At 44.7% G+C, this 10,676-nt stretch overlaps 2 protein-coding genes and 1 pseudogene across 3 annotated transcripts in view; all 3 read left to right on the forward strand.

Annotated features, from left to right (window-relative positions):
* LOC108521491 (non-POU domain-containing octamer-binding protein) overlaps positions 1-4,403 on the forward strand; it is a 15,926-nt gene extending 11,523 nt beyond the window's left edge. Inside the window, exons 4-10 of the mRNA XM_017861345.1 lie at positions 802-897; positions 1,088-1,284; positions 1,621-1,705; positions 2,082-2,184; positions 2,708-2,747; positions 2,942-3,051; positions 4,066-4,403. Coding sequence (XP_017716834.1) covers positions 802-897; positions 1,088-1,284; positions 1,621-1,705; positions 2,082-2,184; positions 2,708-2,747; positions 2,942-3,051; positions 4,066-4,200 — 766 coding nt within the window. The 3' untranslated portion in view covers positions 4,201-4,403. The remainder of the gene's footprint in view (positions 1-801; positions 898-1,087; positions 1,285-1,620; positions 1,706-2,081; positions 2,185-2,707; positions 2,748-2,941; positions 3,052-4,065) is intronic.
* A 628-nt stretch (positions 4,404-5,031) lies between these two features.
* LOC108521492 (U6 snRNA-associated Sm-like protein LSm5 pseudogene) lies at positions 5,032-5,371 on the forward strand (annotated as a pseudogene).
* A 417-nt stretch (positions 5,372-5,788) lies between these two features.
* Positions 5,789-9,773, forward strand: ITGB1BP2 (integrin subunit beta 1 binding protein 2). Of its 2 annotated transcripts, XM_017861346.1 has the most exons (11): positions 5,789-5,943; positions 6,216-6,265; positions 6,355-6,411; positions 6,490-6,635; positions 7,662-7,756; positions 7,861-7,919; positions 8,033-8,103; positions 8,211-8,310; positions 8,586-8,699; positions 8,941-9,003; positions 9,371-9,773. In XM_017861346.1, exons 1-11 carry the CDS (start codon positions 5,880-5,882, stop codon positions 9,596-9,598), a joined length of 1,047 nt encoding a protein of 348 aa, XP_017716835.1. In that variant the 5' UTR covers positions 5,789-5,879; the 3' UTR covers positions 9,599-9,773. The 2 variants fall into 2 exon arrangements, with proteins under 2 accessions (XP_017716835.1, XP_017716836.1); XM_017861347.1 differs by lacking the exons at positions 6,216-6,265; positions 6,355-6,411; positions 6,490-6,635 and having other exon boundaries at positions 5,817-5,943.
* Positions 9,774-10,676: the final 903 nt, after the last annotated feature.

Here is a 10,676-nt window from a genome sequence, read left to right on the forward strand (position 1 = left end):
AAAAAAAAAAAAAGACTTGGTACTAAGTGAGCTTTCTCATACATATTTTTGCTATAATCTTACATTAATAGAAGTGGGATGATGATTATGAAAATTAACTTTTTAGTCACTCGGTACGTTTTAATTTAATTAGTGTTAACTCTCTCCTTACTTTGAAGTTTTAGAGCTCTGAAAAGTTGGTTTGTGCATGCAATATCTCTTAGTGTTTACCACAAGTCATTTCTCAGATTGTCTGTAGATGTTCAGGCTGCACTTAAGTACTGCATCTACCTACTTGGAATATCTTTGAGACTGTGTTCAGAGATCTGAGGCCTGATTTCTCCTATCAACCCCAGATTTTGTTTTTTTTTTTTTTTTTTTTTTTTTGAGACAGAGTCTCACTCTGTATTCCGGGCTGGAGTGCAGTGGTGCAATCTTGGCTCATTTCAACCTCTGCCTCCTGGGTCCAAGCGATTCTCTCCCTCAGCCTCCTGAGTAGCTATTACAGACGTCCGCCACTACACCCAGCTAATTTTTGGTATTTTTAGTAGAGTCAGGGTTTCACCATGTTGGCCAGGCTTGTCTTGAACTCCTGACCTCGTGATTCACCCGCCTCATCCTCCCAAAGTGCTGGGATTACAGGCATGCGCCACCACCCCTGGCCCAACCCCCAATTTTTTATAATGTCATTAGGTATAAAAACTCCTTCAGAAGTGTTTGTCCAATCCTGAGCCCTAGCTATCATTGTGCCAGTGACATGTGTAGAGAAGAGGCCTGGTGGGGTATGATTTGATTAACACTGAACTTCGTTCTTTCTCCTAGATTTCCTCGTCCTGTGACTGTGGAGCCCATGGACCAGTTAGATGATGAAGAGGGACTTCCAGAGAAGCTGGTTATAAAAAACCAGCAGTTTCACAAGTATGCCGTCTTGATAGATTTCCCTATTAGGTGTTTCCTTCTTAAGGAAGCTTATAAAGGGATATGTAAAAGAGGCAGGTCTTTGCTGCACATGTTCACTGGCAGCCATTATCTTGGTCCTCACAAGGAATGCAATACTTAGCTGGGGTAATCCTGGACAAAGTTAGTAACCTAGGAACCTTGCCTATAGGGAACGAGAGCAGCCACCCAGATTTGCACAGCCTGGCTCCTTTGAGTATGAGTATGCCATGCGCTGGAAGGCACTCATTGAGATGGAGAAGCAGCAGCAGGACCAAGTGGACCGCAACATCAAGGAGGCTCGTGAGAAGCTGGAGATGGAGATGGAGGCTGCACGCCATGAGCACCAGGTCATGCTAATGAGACAGGGTGAGTCTAGGCCTGTAAGTTTTAAAGCTGAAAGGACAAAATGACATTTTTAAATGGGTTTCTTTGTATCAATTAGCAGAAAGGCCTGAATCTCTGCTTTTATACTTTGAAATATTTTGCATTGAATTTGGTAGATAAGTAGACTTGGAGATGTGGCAGAGATACTGGATTCTATGAAGAAGGAAATGATAGGTTTGACTTAATTTTGGAATCTGGACACCATAGGTGGCTCCAAAGGAATTATGTCCTCTTTGCTTTCTGGATCTTTATTTGAAGAAAGTCATTAGATCTATATGAAGACAATGAGGAATATTCTTAAGTCTGTTGTTTCTTTAGATTTGATGAGGCGCCAAGAAGAACTTCGGAGGATGGAAGAGCTGCACAACCAAGAGGTGCAAAAACGAAAGCAACTGGAGCTCAGGTAACTTTTCTCGAACCCTTTTTCTCTGACAACTCTAAAAGGTAATGTCTTATTCCTCTTTCCTACTGCCATGCTACCTCATGCATTTATAAATGTGTTGGCAAATATTTCCTGGCTGCTTCTCAGGTTCTTTCTTTGGATTGGAGATGTTTTAGCTGCCCATGGTTCTAGAAGTTACCTGCTAAAAAGAAAGCAGCTGAATACTGGTCTCATGAGGTTTCTTTGGGGGTTGCCTCAGGGCTGGGCACACTTAACAGTGAGTTTCCTGGTGAACTGGGATAGTTTTCAGTAGGCTGGTCTCCTTGGTCGAGTCCCCTGTTAACCTACTCAAGTTCTGAAATGCCTCTATCTTAAATATATTGGTGACTCTCTCTAGGCAGGAGGAAGAGCGCAGGCGCCGTGAAGAAGAGATGCGGCGGCAGCAAGAAGAAATGATGCGGCGGCAGCAGGAAGGATTCAAGGGAACCTTCCCTGATGCGGTATATCTCCCATGTGCCCATGATGTGCCAGACCAGTCGTGATAAGACAAACTCACCATGAATTGTCTGCTAGGTTATCGGTTATGACCACTTTTCCCGTGTTGTGAAATAACCCTTTAGAAAAAAGAATTCATAAGGAGAGGTAAGGTTTGAAGAGGAGTTCTTGACTCACAAGCAATATAGGATGAAAAACTGGGTCTGCTGTATTCTGTTTAGACTCACTGACTATGGGAAGAGATACGCAACCTTGGCTAGTCCTCTGCTGTCCTTGCAGTTGTACAAGTTGGACCTTTAGAAGAAATCTCTTCCCCCTTTCACCTCTCTGGAGGCTCTGGCTTGTGTCCTAGTAGCTCTGTGACCTGAATTTGTTGCACAACTAGCAAGGGTTGTGCTCCTCAGCTTGTTCTCAGTGTTCTTTGGATGTGTTATCACTCTATCTACTTCCCTTAGTGTGTGGTCCTTGATGGACTGTGGTAGAATGCACTGCTGTCTTGGACTTTCTTGAGTATTTTTTGTTTTTCAGAGAGAGCAGGAGATTCGGATGGGTCAGATGGCTATGGGAGGTAAGGACTTAGGAGATTAATGGCTCTGATTTCCTTTTTTGTTTGGTCTCTGGTGAACTATGTAGCTTCTGCTACCTACTTTAAGGGGATGACATGCATGTCTTAGCTCAGAGGTCTTGTTGAATTGTTTCCTTTGGCATAGAAAGAGACTAAAAATCTTTATCCCTTGTACTGATCACACTACTCTGCCTTAGGTGCTATGGGCATAAACAACAGAGGTGCCATGCCCCCTGCTCCTGTGCCAGCTGGTACCCCAGCTCCTCCAGGACCTGCCACTATGATGCCGGATGGAACTTTGGGATTGGTAATAAACTGCAAGGCCTTAACAGTAATTCTAAATGGTGGTAGGAGGAGAACAGGCATTGCTTTCGTAGCCCCTGGGGGCCTACCTCAATTTGCTACAGATAGCAACCTTTTTTTTTTTTTTGAGACAGTGTTTCCCTCTTGTTGCCCAGGCTGGAGTGCAATGGCATGATCTTGGCTCACTGCAACTTTGCCTCCTGGGTTCAAGCGATTCTCCTGCCTCAGCCTCCTGAGTAGTTGAGATTACAGGCATGCGCCACCGTGCCCAGATCATTTTGTATTTTTAGTGGAGACCGAGTTTTACCATGTTGGTCAGGCTATTCTCGAACTCCTGACCTCAAATGATCCGCCCACCTGGGCCTCCCAAAGTGCAGAGACTACCGGCGTGAGCCACCAAGCCCGGCCTAGATAGCAGTCTTCAGGACTGCTGGTATCCATTAAATGTAACCTCAAGGTCTTTATTTTTGAATCTTGGGCAAACTCAGTGTCTATACTTAATCTAGGAGTTAAGTAAATGCCACCGTCTGGCCACTCTGATTGACTATGTTTGTTGGAGGGAAATCAATGAAGGCTAGGCATTATCATATAAAATAGTTGTGAATCCAAATACTTCATGGCTCATGCAGTCCTGGGGTTGTTTTGGTTATGGTGTTAAGATGCCAAAACTGGATAGTTTGGTTTATTGTTTTTTCTTTTTTTTCTTTTTGAGACGGAGTTTTGCTCTTTGTGGCCTAGGCTGGAGTGCGGTGGTGCAATCTTGGCTCACTGCAACCTCTGCCTCCCGGGTTCAAGCGATTCTCCTGCCTCAGCCTCCTTAGTAGCTGGGATTACAGGCATGCGCCACCACTTTTGGGGTTATCCACTAGAGTTCTAAACAGACTTAATCACCCACTCCTACCTACCATCAGGATCCTTGAATAGTTGAATGGAAATAGCCTCCAGTGGAGGGACTCAGATGGGTGGGAAGCTTCCAACAATGGCTCTGTTACAGTGTTGCTCTCTTTTTCTCTTTAAGACCCCACCAACAACTGAACGCTTTGGTCAGGCTGCTACAATGGAAGGAATTGGGGCAATTGGTGGAACTCCTCCTGCATTCAACCGTGCAGCTCCTGGAGCTGAATTTGCTCCAAACAAACGTCGCCGATACTAATAAGTTGCAGTGTCTAGTTTCTCAAAACCCTTAAAAGAAGGACCCTTTTTGGACTAGCCAGAATTCTACCCTGGAAAAGTGTTAGGGATTCCTTCCAATAGTTAGATCTGCCCTGCCTGTACTACTCTAGGGAGTATGCTGGAGGCAGAGGGCAAGGGAGGGGTGGTATTAAACAAGTCAATTCTGTGTGATATATTGTTTAATCAATTCTGTGTAGTGCATTCATGAAGTCTCAAATGTGATTGTTGAGGGCCTGGGGAAACCATGGCAAAGTGGATCCAATTAGAGCCCATTAATTCAGGTTTAAATTCTTCTCTTCAACTTTAAATTTCTGGTATCATAAATGTCCTTTTCCAGCACATGCTATTTTTTTTTTCTTCAGGACTTTTGGCTCCTGTCTTATGAAGGTCAACTCTTGTATGCTAGTGATGACTGATAAAAATGAACAAATACTTAGGAACTAGTATTACTTGCTAGATGCTGTGTTTTCCACTGAGTATAAAATAGTGAATTTGCAGTCTACTAGGGAGAAAGAGACATCAATAAAACAGAGACAAAAGCATGATTTTGAATACTAAGTGCAAGCTCTTGGGAGAAGCTGCAATGTGAGAGAGCAATTATTAATGAGTCTAACAAATACAGTTTATCTCAGAAATTTAAAAATGAGTTAATAGTAGAAAATGTATCAAAGTAGATCTGACCTTAACAGCATAAAAGCCTAGAATGACCAAGAAACACCTAGAAAGCCAGGTAGTGGTATAGTATAGAGGAAAGGAGTAGAAGAAAAGATAAGAGAGGTCAAAGGGAAGGAGAGCAGAGGCCACTTCCGGCGTAGCCATGGCGGCTAACGCTACTACCAACCCGTCACAGCTGCTGCCGTTAGAGCTTGTGGACAAATGTATAGGATCAAGAATTCACATTGTGATGAAGAGTGATAAGGAAATTGTTGGTACTCTTCTAGGATTTGATGACTTTGTCAATATGGTGCTGGAAGATGTCACTGAGTTTGAAATCACACCAGAAGAAAGAAGGATTACTAAATTAGATCAGATTTTGCTAAATGGAAATAATATAACAATGCTGGTTCCTGGAGGAGAAGGACCTGAAGTGTGAATGAGTTTCCTTGACTTACGCTAGATTCTGTTTTGTCTTTTAATGACAAGAAAATGGAATTTTTGGGGGATGAGATGCGTCAAATGGCTGAAGTGGTTGGCAAGGATTAGTGCTGTTGACACTATATGGAAGTAATAATGGAGGAAAGCTGCCCCTTTGAAAGAGGAAGAAAATGGGCTTAACCCTCATTGAGTTGGGGGTGGGGGAGGTCTCAAAATTGGTGTTTGTTTCTTAGCAGCTGCTGCTATGTCCAAGGCTTGGAATTGCCGTGGTGAATCTAAAACTGTCTCAGTAGTGGTGAGCTGACCTCACCCAAGTTCCAAGCCCTACTCTGCCTGATCCTTTTTTCCTGAGCCTCAGAGCTAAACTGCCCCTGAGCTCTTTTCTATTGGCTGGAAAGACCAATTGAAGTTCCCTTGCCCATGTTAGGAGGTGTACGCCTCCTGAACTAAAGATAGAAACAGCTGGCCCTTCCAGGCAGCTAAAAGCCTCTAGACTAAGAGGTGTTCCCCATTCGGCAGCCAGACTCCTTGAAATACCCTTTCAGTAATTCTACCAACGCTTCCATGTCTCTACTCTGTCGTAACAAAGGCTGTGGGCAGCACTTTGACCCTAATACCAACCTTCCTGGTAAGTAAATGATCCTGACCTGGCCAGGGGCTCTGCGTGGGTGTTGTGGAGTGGTCAGCTGGGGGGCGGTATGTTTGAGGAGCAGAGAAAGAAACTACCTGCCGTAGTTTAATTGGTCTGAGTGATCTTACAGCCTTTGATGCGTTTTGTTTTGTTTTTTGTTTTCACGTTATGTGGGAAGAAACCATAAATACAAACCCGGGGAAGAGGTGAAAAATTATACTTGGTATAGTTATCTTCCCTTCCTTGATAACTTGTACTGATGTCCACAGATTGCTGTTGCCATCACCCTGGGGTCCCAATCTTCCATGATGCACTTAAGGTGAGGAGTAGGTGAGGGGGGTTAGCAAGAGCATTTCCCAGAAGAGATATACCCAGGAAGCTAAGCTGATCTGGGTCTCTTGTTATCAGGGTTGGTCCTGCTGCCGAAAGCGAACTGTAGATTTCTCTGAGTTCTTAAACATCAAGGTAAATTATTTACATACTTGGATTCTGCCCCCAGTAGAAGGATTCTATCCCTAATCCTTATCTCCTTATCTATACTAGGGCTGTACTATGGGACCACACTGTGCTGAGAAGCTTCCTGAGGCCCCTCAACCTGAAGGCCCTGCTACAAGCAGTTCACTTCAGGAGCAAAAACCTCTGAATGTGATTCCAAAGTCAGCAGAGACCTTGCACCGGGAGAGGCCCAAGTAAAGAGGAGGAGGCCCCTGGAGTTTTCCTATTTTCATGTAGCTTCCTAGGAGTGATTTATGGGTCATTGAGGGCTGGGAACCAGGGACCAGGGATGTGAGGAGGGCCAGATGTCAGGGTTTGGATGGTGTATATCCTGTGCCTTAGGGGAAATTTGTGTCTGGAAATAACGCCCTTTTCTCTAAGGTGGTGTGGGATGATGGGATAGATATCTGAATCAACAGAGTAGATAGGCCGGGCGTGGTGGCTCACGCCTGTAATCCCAGCACTTTGGGAGGCTGAGACGGGCGGATCACGAGGTCAGGAGTTTGAGACTATCCTGGCTAACACAGTGAAACCCCGTCTCTATTAAAAATACAAAAAAATTAGCCAGACATGGTGGTGGGCACCTGTAGTCCTAGCTGCTCGGGAGGCTGAGGCAGGAGAATGCCATGAACCCAGGAGGCGGAGCTTGCAGTGAGCCGAGATTGCACCACTGCACTCCAGCCTGGGCAACAAAGTGAGACTCCGTCTCAAAAAAAAACCAACAACAACAACAACAGAAAAACAGAGTAGATAGCCCCTCACAAATACATCCTTAGTATATAACACAAAAGGGATTGTTGAGAATGACTTCTCTTTCTAGAAAAGAACTTTAAGATAAATCTCCTATCAAGAAAAGGATGTATTATTGGCAGCCAGGAGACTTCCCAAATTTTGTGGGAATAATAAGAGCAACAGAAGGAAGTCATATTAGGTCCACGATTAGATAAAAGAGGAAGAGGATATGACTCAGTTCTGCAGAGAAAATGGTTAGGTTTAGAGCAACTGAGTAGATGGGTAAGAGAAGTGCTGGGGATTTCTCTAGGGTTCAGGTATTTGGGATGTCCACAGAGATGAAAATTGGCAATGGGTTTGCTACCCAACCTCTCCAACTCTGCCTCACTTTCACCAGGCTTTTTTAATTCCTTTACCATCGGTGGGAGTGTTGGAGCTAGCAATCATAGCTAATGGGTCAGAACTAAATCACCACCCATAACCCCTAGGTCAGAGTTGCCTCTGAAGCTGCTGCCGCTAAATATATCCCAAGCCCTGGAAATGGCATTGGAACAGAAGGAATTAGACCAGGAACCTGGGGCAGGTAGGTGGGTCTTTAGTAGGATCAACTTCATAGACTGGAATTTAGTGGAAGTGCCAATTGAGTGGGGGGATGGATAAGTTCCTGACTCTGTTTCCCTTGCCCAGGACTTGATAGTAGTCTGATCCGGACTGGTTCCAGCTGCCAGAACCCAGGATGTGATGCTGTGAGTGAGAGTTTTGAGGGGCTCAAGCATATGGCTGAGGGATGACTGGGTGTAGATATGAGGCTGAGTAGGATATACCTTAGAATGACCTGGTTCTACTTTATCCTTCTTAGGTTTACCAAGGCCCTGAGAGTGATGCTACTCCATGTACCTACCACCCAGGAGCACCCCGATTCCATGAGGGGTGAGGGAGGGGACTGGGTGGGCTATGAGACAGGTTTCTCCTAATATTTGGTCATAAGATAAATACTGGGGGTGAGAGAATTCAGTTGAATTATCTTCCTACTTTAGGATGAAGTCTTGGAGCTGTTGTGGCATCCAGACCCTGGATTTTGGGGCATTCTTGGCACAGCCAGGGTGCAGAGTTGGTAGACATGACTGGGGGAAGCAGGTAAGCCCCAGTTTTCCTGAACTCTTGATTAGGACCCAATCTCAGAGGTAAATTATCCTCCCTCTCTGTACCACATAGCCAAGCTCCCTGTCTTCTCCCTTTAGTACAGACCAAATAAGATTCTGCTCCTTATCCCTCAACAGCCCAGAGGCTTAGCAATATGAGGTTGTGTTAATCTTTTTGAGACTCTCTGTCTCTTCTCCATATGCATCATGAGAACTCCCCTTGGGCTAAGAATTTATTCTTACCACCTACATTTCACATCTTCTCTTTAGCTCCCAGCATCTTGCCGCCATGATTGGCACCAGACAGATTCCTTAGTAGTGGTGACTGTATATGGCCAGATTCCACTTCCTGCGTTTATCTGGGTGAAGGCCAGTCAAACTGAGGTGAGCAATGATCTAATGTTGGATGGGAGGATAGTGAATTGGGTGATACTACAATCTCACAGGCAGAGTTGCCATATGCTGTTAACCTGTAGGCTCCATAGTACCCTTAGAGGAAAGGAGAGCTATTAGGTCAGGGCTGTCTGGCCAATCTGTGGATCACACCTCTGACCTGGTTATCTGACGTAATGACCTGTTCTGACCTTCTGGGTTTGTTACTACCCCTGTAATTCTTTTCTCTCAGCTTCATGTCCACATTGTCTTTGATGGTAACCGTGTGTTCCAAGCACAGATGAAGCTCTGGGGGGTAAGTGAAGACCAGGGGGCACAGGAGGGGGAGGCAGATGGGGTGAAAGAGCAGCTAGACTGGAATAGAGGGTGTCTTGAGGGAAGGAGTTGTAGTAGGAAAATAGAGATTTTCTCTTCATTTGCTTTCATTTTCTCTCTCTCTCCTGCTCTTCCTACTTCCCTCTTTCCCTCCCCTCTTCCTTCTCCCTTTTCATCTCTCATTTCTTTCCTCTCTCTCCCTTATTATATTGTCTTATTCCTCCCTTGTCTTTTTTTTCACCTTATTTTAAAAAATTTTTCTCTCATTTGTCACCACTCTACGCTGACCCCAATGCCTTTGATTTCCTCATTCTGTCTTTCTTCTGTTTTCCTTTGCTCCTCCTCAGGTCATAAACGTGGAGCAGAGCTCTGTCTCCTTGATGCCATCTCGGGTTGAAATCTCCCTGGTCAAGGCTGACCCAGGATCCTGGGCCCAGCTGGAGCACCCTGATGCACTAGCTAAGAAGGCTAGGGCAGGGGTTGTGTTAGAGATGGATGAGGAAGAATCTGACGATTCAGATGATGATCTGAGCTGGACAGAGGAGGAGGAAGAGGAGGAAGCAATGGGGGAATAGTGACCAGACAGTTGATGTCTAGATAGGACCTCAATGATTCCCTTAGAATCTTAGAGACCAGGATATTGTTGGCCATGTGTGTCATTGAGCAGCAGGAAGCTGAAGGAGGGGATAACAAAATTGTCCAAACCATGCTGTTTTTTCCCTTAAATAAATCTTGTATTCTTCAGTTTCACATAGTGTCATTCTCTCACCTCACTATCTAAGATTGTATTTATTACCCCCAACTGTGTGTTCAACACACATTGTGAAAACAAGCACATGCACATTCAATCTATTCCTCACAACCACCAGGTATTTACTGAATACTTCCTATATGCCCAGTTATGTCTTAGGTGGTTTAGAAATATCTGAGAAGCAGAAGACTTACTCATTTCTCTCAACAAAGTAACAACTTGGCTGACAAGTCAAGACCAGTCTACGTGAAATAATAATAAACATTATCAGGTAGTTTAACTGAGTGCTAAATTGTGCAGTACAGTTTTTAAGAACTGTAGTTGAAAGAATGGAAAAGTTAATGTGGACGGTAGTGAAAAGGAAAGACTCCATGGAAGAAGTTTGTTTTTTTTTTTTTTTCTTTTAGAGACGGAGTCTCTCTCTGTCGCCCAGGCTGGAGTGCGCAGTGGCGCAATCTCAGCTCACTGCAACCTCTGCCTTGCGGGTTCAAGCAATTCTCCTGCCGAGTAGCTAAGACGACAAGCGCTCGCCACCATGCCCAGCTAATTTGAAATACAGTTTATTTTTTTCTTTGGTTGCTTATACTTTTGATGTCATATCTAAGAAACCATTACCTAATCCAAGGTCATGAACATTTGTCCCTATGTTTTCTTCTAAGAGTTATATAGGGCTGGGTGCGGTGGCTCACGCCTATAATCCCTGCACTTTGGAAGGCTGAGGCAGGTGGATCACCTGAGGTAGGGAGTTCGAGACCAGCCTGGCCAACATGATGAAACCTCTACTAAAACTACAAAAAATTAGTTGGGTATGGTGGCACATGCCTGTAATCCCAGCTACTCAGGAGGCTGAGGCAGGAGAATCGCTTGAACCTGGGAGGCGGAGATTGCAGTGAGCCGAGATC

Source organism: Rhinopithecus bieti, unplaced genomic scaffold, assembly GCF_001698545.2.
Source record: "Rhinopithecus bieti isolate Rb0 unplaced genomic scaffold, ASM169854v2 scaffold_61876, whole genome shotgun sequence".
Classification (NCBI taxonomy): Eukaryota; Metazoa; Chordata; class Mammalia; order Primates; family Cercopithecidae; genus Rhinopithecus; species Rhinopithecus bieti.

Bases quoted from the DNA above. Each gene is read 5' to 3' on its own strand.
- ITGB1BP2 (XM_017861346.1), top strand. From the start codon at position 5,880: ATGTCTCTACTCTGTCGTAACAAAGGCTGTGGGCAGCACTTTGACCCT. The intron at 5,944-6,215 runs GTAAGTAAATGA...TGATGTCCACAG, and splicing joins CCCTAATACCAACCTTCCTG to ATTGCTGTTGCCATCACCCT. The intron at 6,266-6,354 runs GTGAGGAGTAGG...TCTTGTTATCAG, and splicing joins TCTTCCATGATGCACTTAAG to GGTTGGTCCTGCTGCCGAAA.